This window comes from Mixophyes fleayi, chromosome 2 (genome assembly GCF_038048845.1).
Source record: "Mixophyes fleayi isolate aMixFle1 chromosome 2, aMixFle1.hap1, whole genome shotgun sequence".
NCBI classification, from domain to species: domain Eukaryota; kingdom Metazoa; phylum Chordata; class Amphibia; order Anura; family Limnodynastidae; genus Mixophyes; species Mixophyes fleayi.
In genome coordinates this window covers 301,785,711-301,803,356 of record NC_134403.1, presented here as the reverse complement: position 1 = coordinate 301,803,356, position 17,646 = coordinate 301,785,711, and the positions used below count along the sequence as shown (strand labels likewise).

The 17,646-nt window shown below is 35.5% G+C and overlaps 1 protein-coding gene across 1 annotated transcript; it reads left to right on the top strand.

Annotated features, from left to right (window-relative positions):
• Positions 1–1,234: 1,234 nt before the first annotated feature.
• LOC142139952 (uncharacterized) lies at positions 1,235–2,941 on the top strand. Its single transcript, XM_075197819.1, has 3 exons — positions 1,235–1,739; positions 2,059–2,142; positions 2,619–2,941. Exons 1-3 carry the CDS (start codon positions 1,235–1,237, stop codon positions 2,939–2,941), a joined length of 912 nt encoding a protein of 303 aa, XP_075053920.1.
• The last annotated feature ends 14,705 nt before the right edge of the window (positions 2,942–17,646 follow it).

Here is a 17,646-nt window from a genome sequence, read left to right as displayed (position 1 = left end):
ATTAATTCTTATAGCATTGATGTGCCACATACCTCATCATATTATGAAGAATTTAAAACATAAGACAGTGTATATATATATATATATATATATATATATATATATAAAATCAAGATTATTTATACCCAAAAAACTATAAATGTACAAATAGTACATTTTGAAAGGATTAAACACAGTTGTCTAAGGCAACAAAACGCACCTTTTCATTTTTTCTACTTGATGGCTTATTTGTACACTGAAATTTAAAGTTGGTATTTGTGTGCTACATGAAAAAACAGTCAGTATTTAACTTATGTGCAAAACAGAAAACTTATTTGCACCCCTTGCAATGTAACATGGTTTTGTCCAGGAGACTGAAATAGGATACCTCTTCATTTAAGATTCTTAATGAATCAGGCCCATAGTCTTTAATGATAAAACATTAAAAAAATTAAAAAGGTTGTTCCTTTTTTATATTTTCCCATGAAAAACATTTATTAGAATGTAATTAATGTCTAATGTAAATTAAATATTTTTTTACAGTTGCTTCTGATTGTAAACACATTCTAGCATACATACTCATGTAGTAATTAACACTTAGGGCTAGATTTACTATCAGGCGTGATGCATGGCGGCTTGAAGCCGCCATGCATCGCGGCGGTTTTCCGGCGGGTTTGCATTGCAAACAGCCGTATTTACTAATGGGCGCATATCAGCTTCAATTTGAAGCCGCCGGCGATGTCACGGCGGGATGTAATGCTCAAAGCCGCCGGCGGCTTTGAATAGAACATGGCGCTTTTGCTTTAAATGACGGCACTTTTGTGTAAAGGCGTTTTTTTTGAAAATTACACCTGTCTCCTGGCCTGTTACTATTGGCTATTTTCAAACTCAGGAGATTTGACATCACAAGCCCTATATAAACCACTGGCCTGACACTTTTTTCTCTGATAGGGTTTTGAGGAGTTTTGAGAGAGGAGTTAGTTGGTTTGTGCTTTGTGAGAGTTGGTGAGAGTTGGAGTTTGGTGGATTGGTGGAGCGATATCTGATTGAATTGTGAGTAGTCCTGTGGTATTTTTCTGTTTTGTACATTTATTTTCTCTTTTATTTTCTGTTTTGTATTTTTTGTATTTGACTTGTCCTTTGTCTGTGTTACTTGTGTGTGCCTGTGTGGAGAGTGTGTCTGTATTTAGTGTAGTTTGTCCTTTGTGTTTGTAAGTCTTTCTGTGTTTTCTCTGTTTGGCATTTATTTGTCATTATGTCCAGAGATAGGAGGGGAGAACAGGCTGAGGAGAGGGAGATGGAGGTTGAGGGGTCAGAGGAGGGAGAGGGAGAGGTTGAGGAGACAGGTCAGGGCAGGAAGACCAAGACAGGGAGGAATGTGCGCTTCTCACATGATGAGAATTGTGTGTTGGTGCACAATATCGTTCCCTGTTATGAGGTCATACTAGGCAACCTGGCAGCCCGGACTCCTCTAAGGCGGCGTCACCAATTGTGGGGGCGTGTCTGTGATGCCGTGAACGCAGTGGGCCCACTAAAGAGGACAGTGGCGCACTGCCGCAAGCGGTTTTCGGATATAAAAAGGAGGCTGAAAGAGAAGATGGCCCAGGAAAAGAGGGCAACCAGGCGCACGGGTGGTGGCCCCCCTCTTCGTATTGAGTACACAACGTACGAGGAGGAGCTGCGACAGATAATGCCGGCAGAGATTGTCGAGGGGATAAACGTCCAAGACATGGATTCGCCCTCTTTTGGACAAGTAGTTGGTGAGTTATTTGTATATTTTACTCTAACAGTATTTATATTTTTTTTCTCTTTTTAAAACTGCTTTTCTCTTTTTAAAACTGCTTTTCTCTTTTTAAAACTGCTTTTCTATTTGCAAAACTGCTTTTCTCTTTGCAAACGTTTTTTCTTAAATTTTTGTTTTTGTTTTTGTTTTTCAAAGTGTATTTTTGCCTCTAATAGTTTGTAAAGGTTTTTTTTTCTCATAGAAAAAAAATTGCAAACACATTTGTGCAATAAACAGTATATTTGGAAATTGTTTTTTTCTGGAAATACATTGTATGCTTTTTCTAATACATCCAGAATCGCCAGGACCGCAGTTCAGTCCCAGTGCCAGACCTACACCTCCACCTTCAGCGAGAGATTCGGGCACAGACGAGCAAGCAGGTACGTGATTTCTGTTTAGGAGAGAAATAATGGAGTTAATTGATTTTCTGTGCAAATGTTGCTGTCAATTTTTTTTATTTGTTTTTTAATTGTTTGCAATGAGAAGTTAGGGCTACATTTTACTAAACTGATATGTTGCCTATAGTAACCCATCAGAATATACCTTTACTTTATTTATTGCATTCAACAAAATTACAGCTAAAAGCTGATTGGTTGCTATAGGCAACATCTCCACTTTTTATAGCATGCAGTTTAGTCAAAATAACCCAGCATGTACTACACAGTCCTAATGATAATGGGTATTAAAAGGATAATAAGTGCATCCGTAAGCAGGTAGCATAGGACTAGAAATCAGGAATGCAAACATTGTGAAAGAATCTGTAGTTGCTAAAGAACATTCTTTCCTATCCAGTGTTCAGAATGCAATATACAAACATATTATATACTATATACTTACCCTCATTTTTCATACACAGGGCCCTCTTCATACCAGCCACCTCAGGCGGAGTCCCTGGAAATGTCCCCTGAGCCAGAGGATCAAACGACCATCACCCTGGTAACAGTGGATGCCCCTGTGTCTGGCCTCCAGGAAGTTTCACCTGGCCCTGCTGAACCATCACACCACCAACCTGCACCTGAAACTATGGACCCAGCCAGAGAAATGGCGCTGTCTATTGGCGCATTCCAGCAGCAACAGACATTGTTCATGGACAGGCAAACTGGCCACATGTCACAAATTGCGGCCCAGTTGAGGCGAATACACCGCTCCACTAGCCAAATCCTGCAAATCCTGCAATAAACCGGCTGGCAAGCGCTTTGGAGCAGACGAATGTGCAGCTGGCCCAAATGTCTGGGTCTGTGGACGTCATGCATTCCTCCGTTCGTGAGGGGAATGCCAATGTTATCCTGCTGGCAGGCCAACTCCAGCAGGAACTGATTGCCCGCTTGCCAGCCCCTTTTTCATCGGCCTCCACCAGTACTGCTAGTACGCCGAGCAGATCCACACATAGCACTCCTCCAAGGAGAGGTGCTCGCACCAGGGGTGGGCGAGGGAGGGTAGAAAGTGGGGCTAAGCACAGTGATATGCCAGCGAAAAGACGGCGCTAGGGCAAAAAATGTATTCTTGGGGAATGTGTTGTGTAAGCGTTATACTTTTTCTTTTATTATGTTGTAATGCAATAAATGCAGTTATATTTCATTCATATCATTCTTTTCTTCCCATTAAACAAGAGTATACTGTTTTCTTTAAAACGATGCACTAATTTCACGTACACATTGACCTCTAACTGTCACTTTACAGGGATTTTAACAATTCACAGTACACACTATCCTCTGTTTAAAGGGTCCAATTTTATTAAAATATTCCATTAATAAAACCATTGCACTGACATAAAATCAAAAACCAATATATGTTTTTTATTGTATGCACTTACATTTAAAGTAGTTTTTAATGAGACGGTCTCAAATCTGCCTCCCCCTGTGTGCTCTGCACATCACCAAATGGGACACGGGCCCCTACTTGTTCACTGTGTACTGCAATAATCGGTGGGGTAAGTTGATGTAAAGCTAGATTATGTATCAGACAGCAAGCCAGGATAATATCAGACACCTTAAAAGGTGCATACATAAGCACCCCACCAAATATATCTAAGAACCTGGTTTACATGAGTACAAACATTGGTACTACGTCCACATCAGGCAAAGATTCCAGATTCATACGCACTTTAAATGCATGTGGAGTGGCCGGTAAACCTTTACATCAGTAAATAGGATTCAATAATACAGGATGGGAAAAAAAACAAAAAAACTCAAATTACATGCCAGTTTGCCCATTTCCCATATACAATCCTAAAGGAGGAAACTTTGCACAAAATGGCTCTATCTCTTATGTTAGAAATTGCTAAATAGTTCAAACAGCACACTGTTTGAACAATCTCGCTGCTCACAAGCAGCGCTTTCATTTTGGTCTATTGAATGGCGGTTTTCCGGCGGCTTTATAAACCCCCTAATAGTAAATCCGGCTGTTTGTATGTAGAACATTGTTGAAACCGTCATGGCGCTTTATACAGAGGCGGGTTTGGAAACATCATTTTTGGCCGTTTGGACGGCGGGTTTAGCCTTAGTAAATCCGGCGATGGCTAAACCGCCGCCGAAAGTCGGCGGGTTTACAAACACGCCTGATAGTAAATCTAGCCCTTAGACTAGACCTGTAGCTGAGCAAGAGATACGACTGAAAAACAGGTACATTAGAGATTGCCAAATCTTGAAGCTGACACTGCTCCGTGCTTTCACGCTTGCCAAGCATTTACTATACATTAACTATGGGCATACGTCCCTCCCCTATTTCGTTCTCTCACAGAAATCGTAGGCTGTCGAAAATGTCCTTTGCATTTGAAGGTGAACTGAAAGCTGCTAATTTGTGTGGTTAATGGTCTGGTTCTGGGTATGTGTAGAGTAGCTGTGCACATTATACACAACAAATCGTCTTTTACACTGTTTAATGAATGAGGTCCTTAATGTCTGTGGCTTTGTTTCCATGAAATGATAAGTATTCTTTGTAACTTTTATATTTTAACAATACTAAATAAAAATGCTTTTGTTTATTTCACTACATGATTGAATCTACAGTATCTTACTGTAATAGTAGATGTGGACACAAAATTGGGTAAGACATGTAATACAAGATGTAATGTTTACATAAATGTATATTCATTTTATCTACTTTATGAAACTATTGCTTTATTATGTTGTATAAAATATGTTTGTTTGCTTTTTAATACTCAGAACTTATTATATGCTGGATATATTACTGTTCAATTGACATCTGTTTAACAATGCAATTTTAAATACATCTGTTTTTTTCGTTCCAACTATTTCTGAATAATAATGTGAAGCCATTTTTTGTGCTTGCTTATGTAAATTTTGATGTCATAAAGGGTGCCCAATGGTATGTTGTGATATCCTTAATTTGTATTTTAATAGAAACTGTTAGTAATGTTCTACAGTAGGTAACATCATTAGTGTCATATGAAATTACATTTATCGTGTAATTTTATGATTCAAGGCAACATCTTTGTTTTAAGGATAATTAAGACAGACTAATTCATTTTGCATGCAACTTTAAAAGCAACATTCTTTTTTCTCACAATCGAACCTTACATAGTTTTTTTCCCCATAATATAATGTTTATGAATCTAAAATGTAATGTTGAAAGTAATAATGGTTTTAAAAAAATCTAAATATTATGCAGAGTTTTCCATTTATTACAACAGTTGTTTAACCAGGTGAGACAGAAAACTAACTTTCGACTGAGATGGATTCATTTCATTTTTCTAAATGTGAACTTAAACCTGATACATTGCCAGAGTCAGTTACGGCAACAGCATCCATCCACTACAGCAATATTATTCTCAAGCTAAAGTTCACTCCTGCAATTAAATGATCTTTACTAAAAAACAACATTCAGCAAGAAAGGTCATATTTTTGACAGAAACAAATGCCAATCAGTTAATTTAAAACAAGCAGTAGCATTTATAGGTTTGTTAGGCCTTGGGCGAAAGTAATGCTAGGGTTAAAGGGATTATGTTTTCCATATGTACAATTTACATCTTCCAGAAGAATGTCTAGGACATGTTTTTGTCACCTTTAGATGTTTAGAAGTAGAAAAGCCATATCAATTGTTTTCCTCTTAGCCAATGGACATTGTGATGCTAACAAATAGTTTGCATAACTTTCATGGTTAAATATGAATTTAACTTTAAAAATTGTTTACAGAACATAAGTGCACTATAATGGACAGATTTCCAAGCTTAAGCAGGAATTCAATTAAAATGTATTGATGTACAACTACAAAAAGATCCCCATTATAGGGAAATACAAGGTCCCTCAATTAGAGTTGGCTTTCATCTACTTTTCTGCCATGAATATATGAGTTTCAGTATTGCACACATGCACCAAAATGCTTTTGTATCTAGATTTGTGCATATTGTAGACTTACATACCCTAACATTTTGAGAAGCGAAATGGGGACAGGCAATCATAACCTGAGTACAGTAAGGGTATGTTCATTAAAGTGTAGCTCGAATGTGCCCAGATGTGTCTTTTAGGAAGTGTATGTCTTTTGGTTAGTGTAGGGCTGTTGCAAAAATATTCAATGATTATGATAATGGCCATCAGCAGCACTATCTAGTCTTCTCTGATTGGCTGTTCAATAGCTGATATTAATCAATTAATTAGTATCAAAGCTATTTGCATTGCTTATTCTTAGTTTCCATTTGCAGAAGATCCCCATTTCATTTTTGAAGGTACACAATGGGTGTGGAGTTGTTTTAATTTAATTACATTTTATATGGACAAAGTGATTTTAGTATTTATTAATAACTGTCAAGATACTAGTCTCTCATGTATGTATGACAGTTCATTACATTATGTACAAATACAGTATTGTGAATTTAGCATTTACTATTTCAAAATGTGTACCAATAAAAATATCAACCATAAATGGGAATAAACATCAACCATGACCATGACCATGACTCTAAAACTGCATTTTTACAGGTTATAACTTATATTTGGCCCATACTGGCAGCTTGAATACATTGATCCAGATTCATTAAGGAAAGCAAAGCAAAAAAAGAGTAACTTTTCACCTTGTCAAAACCATGTTGCGTTGGAGGGGGAGCCAATTTTAAAATGTGACGGTAGATTTATAGTTGGAATAAGGCATGTTCTAGAGCAACTTTAAATTTCATTGTGCAAATAAAGCTATCAAGTATTTGTGTGCTACATGAAAAAACAGCCAATATTTATGTTATGTGCAAAATAATAAACTAATTTGCACCCCTTGCATTGTAACATGGTTTTGCCAGGAGAAAATGTACTCACTTTTTTGCCTTACTTTCTTTAATGAAACAAGCCCATAATGTTCCACAAATTTTCTAGCATAGCATGATAGTGACAAGTATTTACTATAAGTTATATATTTTAGCTTTGATAAAAATTCACATATTTAGTTCTTGTGCACTTTTGAATTCATCAAGTCACAGATCTCAAAATACATGTGCTTTTAAAATCGGGTGTAGGTCTGCAGTGCTCTGCTACACTTGATGCTGCAGAATATGTCCAATACCTATGTTGATTATAAATTAGCTATAGAACACACAGAACAAAAATCCTTTTGAATTAGTAGTCACTTATTATTAATAAAGGCATTTCAAAGCACTCAAGATATGTGTGCTTTGAAATTGGGTGAGGTCTGCTGTGCTCTACTACACTGGACGAAGCTGGATAATAAATTTGTAAAATGCAGAACGCACAAGAAAATAAAAATAAAAATTTTGCATTATTGTTACCTGATAATAATAATGGCTTTAGTGTAAAGTAAAAAGAAAGTGTTTTTCGCTATTTTTCCCTTGAAATATATTTATTAGAATGTTGTTAATGTCTACTTAGCATAAATTACATTTTTACAGTTGCTTGTTATTGCAAATAAATATTATATTATGCATATAAGACTGTCATCAATACATATTGGGACTTAGACTAGCCCTTTAGCTGGAGCAAGAGATACGGCAGAAAGCCAAGTAATTTTGTGATGCCCAAAGCTTGAATTTGGACTTGGCTGCATGCGCTCAAGTTTGGAGCATCCCTACTGTACATTCAATATGGCAAAATGTCCCTTCTCCGCCAAGTTCACTTCCCGAAATCGTAGGGTGTAGTAAGTGTCCTTTTTACTCACAGATTCACGCAACAGGACTGCATTAAAACATTTGATTCTGGGCATGCACAAATTGATTTTGTGTACAATGAGCTCAAAATCGTCAGATACGTGTATTGACGAATGAGTGAAATATTTTTTAATTACTTTGTATGCAACAATTTTCTAATATATGTCTAGAAAAAAATGTAATATTCATTTTTGAATTTAAACTCGTGGGGTTTGCCTTTAACAAAATTGTTGTTTTAAATATGGCTGTCACAATCGCCGAATATCGGACATTTTTACGGATCCCCAGCTTAATACACTTTTCCAACAGGAATCTTTTTGTTTAGATTAGTAATGGGTAAAAGGAATTTGTTAAGGTCAAAAACTGAATGGTCTTAATTCCATTGTTTTCATATTTGTAGATAAATTTATAAGTTTGTGGATAGTTTTCAAAGCATTTTTCAATACGTTTTTTTAATAATTTGCTGTTACCAATTTAATTTAAGATATGTGTACCTGTTTAGAAATGAGCCTCTTAATCTTGTTGTGGTTGTTAGTTTTTATGCTATGTTTTCTTCAGAACTGATGATTAATTAATGAGTACTAACATGAAAGTCTGTCCCCAGAAATTCACAGTAAATATGAATAACTATCTTTAACAAAAGTCTGGGATTATTTAAGACTGTAGATGTGATTTTATGACTATACTTTAAAATCCTTACTTTTGAGCTTTTGGGAGTAGCTTGCCCTATATCTACTCAGCCCTCACACTCGAATATAAAGTTTGAATCCACTTTCCATTTAACAATGTAAGACAAGGAATATGAAATGAGCTTTGCTCAAGAAGGAGTAGTTACTAGAAATGATTCCAGAAAAAGCCATCTAAGTCAGTGAAATTGTGACAACTGTAAAATTTTGAAATTGGATATAACAGAAGATTTCTACCTGAGGAGTGTCATTCTGGTCCCAAAAGCTTTGGAAAGAGTGAATTCCCTTTAAGTTCAAGTTCTTTGCTGTTCATCAGGTAAAGTGTTTACAAAGCTATCCAGAATGTTAAAAGGTGGTAGCCTGAGCATTTTACCTATCACTGTTGGATGCATTTCATCTATTTGCAACAGACTTCCATAGGAGTATAACAGTCCTGTTAAGGTTTCAAATGTCAGTGCTTGCGAATTGTGAGAATTCACAACACTATGTCCAGATTACAGCGATTAGAAAACATTTTATAATGACAGCTACAAACACCGTATCTCAATTCCTGTAATCAACACTCTGCTAAGTACAGCAATCTAGCTAGTGACCTTACCTGGACTACTGCCCATCTTTCTTTCCTCTGCAATCAGATCTTCAGTGAAAAGGTCAAGTTAATGACTATAATTTATCTCAACTGTTTGTAGCCTTTATAAAGTCACTCAGTTCTACCAAATCTTTGCAAGTTTTCTATTCAATTTCTCTGCTTGTGATTGAAGATTTGTTTTGCTTGACTGTACACTATGATTCTACTTTCTCCAATCTTTTGACCTCAGCTTCGTTCCCCACTATTCTACTTTATTCAATCCATTGTCTTTGGCTTTGTCTAACACTATTCTTCCTTCTGCAATCTTTTGACTTGTACCTCAATACCAGTCCTCTCAGGACTAAGCGACTTGACCGGATGTGGTTTGTCTCTGATAGCTACCCCACCCAAATGATTCTTTGCTGGGAGTTGACAGCACTGTTACACATATATAGCATCTAGCTAAATACCAATCAGTAAAGGGTGAATCCAGCAATTAATTATGTGCAGCCCGTTAATTACTTTGAATGTGAAACCAATGTAAATTCAAGCAATAATAATTATATTTATTTAAAATGAATGGTTGAAAATAATATCTGTATGGAAACAAAGCAAAACATATTAAAAATTATTATTATTATTATTATTATTATTATTATTATTATTATTATCATCAATAAAGCTTGAGTTTATATAGTGTTGCATAAAAAGTACAATATACTATATGATATAATGCAATTTAAACCATACATAATCAGCAACTTTATATAGTATCTCATCATTTTTATATTTATTTAAAGTCTAAAATTTTAGGACCATGTAGTAAGAAAATAAAGAATCTAAAAATAAACATCACTCACATTAAAAACACAAAATAAGATAATACCAGAAAGACATAGAATTGACAATTGACAGCATGTTCAATATTAAAAAATAGTAGAGAATATCTAGCTTTATCTGATACTTATATGTGAAAGACAATGTGTATGCAGGATGTTTTATCTTTTATATATAAGTCTAAGCTTAGTCCACACAGAGTTATTGTGTAAACTTGTCCATTATGCTTTCTTTCTTGAAAATTGAGAAAATATAGTCCTCCTGCCATAAATGCTAATTGGAATGCATCCTGATTATGTGAAAACAAAAATGGTTAGATGGTTAGAATTACAGTGCATGGTCATGTAATTTTGGTATATATATATATATATATATATATATATATATATATATATATATTTATTCTTAAAGGCAATAATGATGCTCGACTCCTCGTGATCACTAGACCTGAAGAGATTTCAAGGTTGTTTGGCATGGACAAACCTGTTTTACCATCAGCAGACATGGCATCAGCTTGGCTGCACATGTTCAAAAGAAAGAAAGGCTTTAGCTCTCTTGTGAAGTTTGCAAGTTATAATGTGAGATCATTTTAACAACTTTTTATTTTGCAGTGACAGTAATAAACATCAAAAGATATTGTACATGTAGAAAAGAATATTTGTACAGAGACCATTCAGTTTACATTTTGTGAACTGTACAGATATAATATAACAGTTTTTTTAAATATGATATTACTACAATGAAGCAAAATGTAGCAATGCGAGGAATGGAATGCAAAGTATAGAATGGAGGGATAGGTCACTTATACTAAAAGCTGAAAGTTTTACTGTGATAAATAACATTGGTGCAAGGGTTTACTTATTATAATTGTTTGCATATTATCTCACCAAAATGTGTGGGTATGTATTGTATTTATTGCAATGTGGGAGGTCAAGTCCGAAATGGTTCCATAGGAAACTCAACTGTAGGATATTTGTCAGGAATGGCTTTCTAGATTTATAGAGAGGCCCATACCAAGGCAAAGGTGCTGTCTTAAAGATGGTAGCTAATCCTCTTAATATTTGCAATGAACCAGATGAATGCTTTAAGAGTAGCTCATGGGGTGGATCCAACTGTTTCAAATATTTAGCTTCAAACATTTAGCAGTAGACAGAATATTACTTACTAGCTTAATTGAGTGTTTGGAAGTGTCTTGGATAGCATAGTAGGAAGGTCCAAGGGTCCTTAGCTAACAAAAATGGGAGGAGTACTTTTAAGAGATTATTTATCTAGAAGGGAAATATTTTTTGGACAAGCCCACCAAATATGTAAGAAAGTGCCATTTTGACCACATCCCCTCCAACAAATAAAATGAATATTGTTATACATCATAACTAATTTATCTGGTTTGAAATAACATCTGTAGTATATTTTATATGCATTCTCTTTGATCATAGTTGAAATTTAGATTTTTCATGATATCTTCCTTTAATGAAGCTTGCGAGCAGGGTTCTCTTACCTTTCTGTCTGTATGTATTACCCAGTATTGTTTTATTAATGTTTGTTCCCAATTGTAAAGCGCTACGGAATTTGCTGGCGCTATATAAATAAATGATGATGATGAGTCCTTAAAGTCCTCTCCCATTCTCTCTTGTGTTAATTCTAATTTGTATATTTTGACACATTGCCATGTGAGCTGCCACAATAGCAACTGATGATAGGTAGAGCAGAGAGTCGTAGTTAATGATGCAGACATTTGATAATGGAGAGAGAGCCAGGAGGAATCATCTGTAGAGAAATAAATATAACTCAGGATTTATTCGGAAAAAATTAAGAGGGCTGACAAGAAAAGCTGCAGAAAAATAAAGAGAGCTCAAATAAGTCTATGAGTGGGTAAGAAAAAAACTACAGAGACATAAACCAGAATGAGGCGTCACTTCATCATCATCATCATCATCATCTCTATATATTGCGCCACTAATTCGGCAGCGCTGTACAGAGAACTCACTCACATCAGTGCCTGCTCCATTGGTGCTTACATTCTAAATTCTCTAGCACATACTCACACAGACCAAGAGAAAATAAGGTACATTTAATAGCAGTCAATTAACCTACCTGTATGTTTTTGGAGTGATGAAGGAAACCGGAGCACACGCACACAATCATGGGGAATACATACAATCTCCACACAGATAAGTCTAGACCCCAGTGCTGTGAAAAATAAGTGCTAACCACTAAGCCACTGCTGCCGGTCCCCCTCTGGATACACCTTTGATATGACCCTGACTACTTCCCTGGTATTGACTCCTGCTTCTTCCTATGTTTTGTACCTCCACTTGTGACACACCCACTAGCTTCATTTGACCTTCCTCCTGCTTACCGCCCTGGTATTATTATGGAACCTCCAGTTTCAGACCCATGGCTTGCTTGACACTCCTTTTGCCAGATTCTCTTGTGGATCATCTAGTGCCTCCAAACATCCTATATCTGCAGTTAAACTTGGAAATCTACAGCTTCCCTGCTTAACCTGATTAAGTACTCAAAAGCAGTAAGTGTTAACATAGCAAAGTTCTTTTATTCTTCCGTAATGCAATGCATGAGTCTTAGCTCAAGGATAGAGCAAGACTGGATTTTTTAACCAATAGATTATATACATAAAAGCCCACCCCTCTTAACAGACATCACTAATCGTAACACATACTTTGAAATAATACACTACTAAAGTAAAGAAATCAATTATAAATGCTTTCAACAGATATTTCATTAACAGAAAACCTATATCCTTAAAGTCAAGGGGCATATGTGACCTTTCACATTCTTAAGCTTATACCTAGTTAACACATCTGGCATCAACTGGAACATCCTGTGTACAATGAGGCCCCCTATTCATTGAAAGCCACATAGAAAGATTCTAACCCTTTCACAGAATATATAGAAATACAGAGAGTTGAACTATTCCATCTAAACACATATAATACATTAACAATATTTTATCCAACTTATATTTGTACCATAATTTATTCTATTACATCTTCCCCTTTGTGAATGCAATTCACACACTATAACCTTTAACTAGAAAAACATTTAAACTACAAAAAAATCTAAATAAAGTAAAAAGGATAGTAACATCCTCTACTTTACAACTATATAAAAACCTAACTATCAAGAGGGAAATGTTCATTTAAGTTGTACAAATATCCTATTTTCCTTGATATATTTCAATGCAATTGAGACTTTCCCTTGTAATTCTGAGACAACATTAATTTGTAATGCATTCATTCCCACCTTGCACAACTTTGTTAACGTACCTGGAACACATTTGTAAAAGGAGATAAATTAATGCACATATTATTTAAAAAATAATAACATATTTTCCTAATGTCCAGAATAAACCTTTCCACCATCCTGATACTCCCGAAAATATACCTGTAAACCAAGTAGATAGATTCCACCAGGAACTTTCCCACCAGTCAACATTTTCAGAATCTTGATCAATATGGTCTATTCTGAATTTATCCTTTATTTGTGCTATATTTAACATATATTTATCTATTTCTTCCTCTGGGTTGTCTGTGACATTAGTTGCATAAGTGCAGCAGTGTATCTCATAAACAGTCTCTAATGTGTGACAATATCCACTACTTTGTGCAGTTAAATAATCTAATATTAATCTATGTTGAATTAATTCAGTTTCATAAACTTGAAGCTCTTTGGAAACATATCTAAAAGTGTAATCATAAATCTCTGTAATGTTATCCACAAATCAGCTAATTGTTAAATTACCTCAATGTTGTTTAAATATCCCATATGTTCATGAGTGAAATAATTTTCAAAACCTACCTTTACTTTGACAGAATGTTCTATTTTAAAAAGATGTTTACATTTAGTACTTACAGTTTTTACCGAACTCCTCGCTCTATGGTTTATGTTCTGAGTGACCATGTCAATTAGATCCTTATGTTCCATGATAATTGTACTAGGAATTAATTATCCAATATAACATATACCTTCAGAATTTGGAGGTAGCCATTTATATGCTCGTCTTCTACATATGAAATACAAATTCTCAGGAAGTGTATATGGTATATCAGACATTAAACTATGAGCTGCCTCATAGCCCAATTCACAAGTGGTCCGATTAACAGAATGTATCGTCCACCTAGTTACATTTCCACTCAATGTTATATTGATTAGTTCTTCAATTAAATTTAAGTTGTTAAACTGTACAATCCTCAAACATTCTTTTAATGCTCCTAAATATATTTTCGGTACATTGTAATTCACCCCTTTTTGTTGAACTGTGGGATTAGCAGTTTTATTATAACATGATATATTCTCATGTATCACATTATAATATTTTATCATCTTTATGTGCGGTGGCATGGTAATACTATGCTCTCCTTCTGTCTTGTTAGCACATTTCTTCTCACCTAATTTACTTTCATTTATGGGAAACAGTATGAGACCAACATTATGATGTCTACGAGGTACTTGAGTACAAACCCAACACTCACTGGTATTAAGCTTCTTTCCTATCAATTGATGAAAAACATCTATAGGATGTTGTTTATTAAAAAAAATTGGATCACCTGAGCACCATTGTACGCATTGTCTTTCTAAATGATGCTCACAATATTTACAAATACATGCTTGTTTTGGAGATAAATCTTTGCAATGCTCATGTGATGTAGTATATCTTTAACCTCTCTTTTACCTCTCTTTTCCGAAGCTGTTACATTATTGTTTGTTGTCCATTTACAGGGCTATAAACATACAGTTCAAGAAAATTCCAATTGCAAATGTCATTAGTGTTATAACAATTAGTAATGACCATAAATTCAAATCTGGTTGAGGACCAATAAACCCTGAATACAAGTTTCTTTCCGTCTCTTGTCTTTTCCTCTTCAAAAGATTTTCATCCCCTGACTTCAATAAGAGGAGAGTTTCTTGCCTTTGTAAGGGCCTTTGTAAGGGCTGAGACATTATTATGGTCTCGGAAATATCCCTTACTTGTAGAATAAAGGTGATAATTACTTGATCAGGATCGGTTGCCTTTTTACAATGGGAAGCATGAATCCAAGTGCTTTTTTCCTTGACCTTTATCGCTGTTGGCATTGTCAGTAGCACGAGATATGGACCCTCCCACCGATCAGTCAACAAACCGGATCTCAAGAAACTTCTTATCATTACCCAATCTCCAGGATGCAAATTATGCCAGGCTCCCTCATTCGGAAATTATTGTGTGCCTATCACAGCAGTTTAAAATCTGTCTCAACTATTTAGTAAGTGATAGAATGTAGTTAACAGTCACATCATTAACTTGGCTTTGACTGGTATTGCAATTCAGAGTCAAATTAGAAATTTTTCCAAAAAGAATTTCATATGGTGATAAATTGAGAGGGCATCGAGGGGTTATTCTGTTAGCATGTAAAACCATTGCATTCCTGTTTCCTTGAATACCTTAGACAGTTTATTTTTAATAATTCCATTGTATCCACTACTTTGTGGATGGTACGGTACATGAAGTTGTTGTTTTATACCTGGCACACACATTTGCTTAAAAACAAATCCAATAAAATGAGGACCTCGATCAGAAGCAAGTACTTTTGGTAGGCCATATCTACATACAAATTCTTGTACAATCTTTTTAGCTGTAACATTAGCGGTGGTTTTTGCAACTGCGTAATCTTCAGCCCAACCAAAAAATTGATCAACACATACTAATACATATTTTAACATCCTTCACTTAGGAAGTTGGTTAAAATAAATTTGAATTATTTGAAACGGACCATCAGTTGGTGGCAGGTGATTAGGTATTGTTTTTACTGCTTTCCCTGCAATTTTCTATGGACAGATATTACATGAAGCACAGTACCTGGCAGTTATGGCTGAAAATCCAGGTGCATACCAATACATTTGGACTATATTCTTCATAGCAGTCTTACCTGCATGGGTTAATCCATAACTCATTTGTGCAAATGCTGGCAAGAGTGCTTTGAGAGCTACAGGCTTACCTACCTTCCCACGACACAGTCCATCTATGTTTATTTGTCATCCTGCCATTTCCCATCGGGCCTTTTCCTGTGAAACACAACCTTTTTGCATCTCATTTAGTTCAGTTTGATCAAGTATTACAACATTTAGAATTTCAGTTCTTTCAACTGTGCAATGTCTGTTTCTGCTACTTTCTTAGCAGCTAAGTCAGCTCTATGATTTCCATTTGTTACTGCATCATGTCCTGTCATATGCGCTTGGCATTTAATAACTGCTAACTGTTCTGGTAACTGAATAGCATGCAGTAGTTCAATTATAATTTCATGATGAGCAACAGGTGTACCATTAGCTGTGATGAAATTTCTTTATCGCCATATTTCAGCATAATCATGAACGACACCAAACCCATATTTACTATCTGTGTAAATATTTACTATTTTACCCTCTGCCAATTGACAGGCTTTAATTAATGCTTTTAATTTGGCGATCTGAGCAGAATGTGGAGATGATAAACTTTCAGAATACAAAGTCATATTACCATCCACTATTGCAAATCCTGACTGTAATGATCCTGTGTCATTTTTCCTATGACAACTCCCATCTACATAGAAAATCAAATCAGGATTCAGCAATAGTATTTCTTTTAAATCTGGTCGTGATGCAGTAGTTTGCTGCATCTATATAACACAATCATGTGGTTCATGAGCAAAATCTGTAAAATTCTGACGTTCACTCTTATGTGTATTCTCCTCATCTTATTCACTTAATATCAAATCATTATCATCTGTATCCAAATATACCTCCTCCTCCCTTTGAATCTTACAAGATTCACTATCAGAAGCAATAGGCAACAAAGTTGCAGGGTTTAAAACATTGCATCTGACAAGTGTAATATTTGGAGCCATGAGGAGAATCAATTCCCATTTTTTTAGTCTGGCATTTGTAACATGTCTAGTCATATAGCAATTTAAAAGTGCTTTATATAATGCATGTGGGACTTGTACTGTAAGTGGATTTCCCAAAACTATATCAGCGCATTTGTCTACTAACAAGGCAGTGGCTGTAACAGATTTTAAACAATTTGGAAGCCCTATAGCCACTGCATCTAGCTGTTTACTGTAGTATGCAAATATTCCCATGGGGTTGTGTTAAAACACTAGTAGCATGACCTGAATGCTCATGACAAAACAAAGTGAATGGTAACTCATAATTTGGTATACCCAATGCAGGGGCCATCAAGAATTCTTGATTAAGCTGCTAAAAACAACGTTTGGTAATATCAGTGTGAATGAGAGGTTCTTTAACCGCATCAGTTGTAAGTTCATACAACGGGTCAGTTAAATTTGAATAGTTAATATAAAATGTCTACAGAAACCCACACAGCTGAGAAATCCGCCTAATTTCCTTTTGTTGATTGGCAAAGTTAAATCATGAATGGCTTGTATGCGATCTGGGGATAAATGTATTTTCCCTTTAGTTAAGCAGTGTCCTTTGTATAGGACCTGTGGACTACACAACTGCATTTTACCCTTTGACACCTTGTGTCCTAAATATGCCAAATGAGTTAACAACTCGCCAGTGTCTAAAAGCGATGCTTCAAAAGAATCAGAGCATAACAACAAATTATCTACATATTGAATGAGCGTACTTCCTTGTGAGAATCTCAAAGTCTTTAAATCAGCTGCTAAGGCTTGGCTGAATATAGTACCACTAT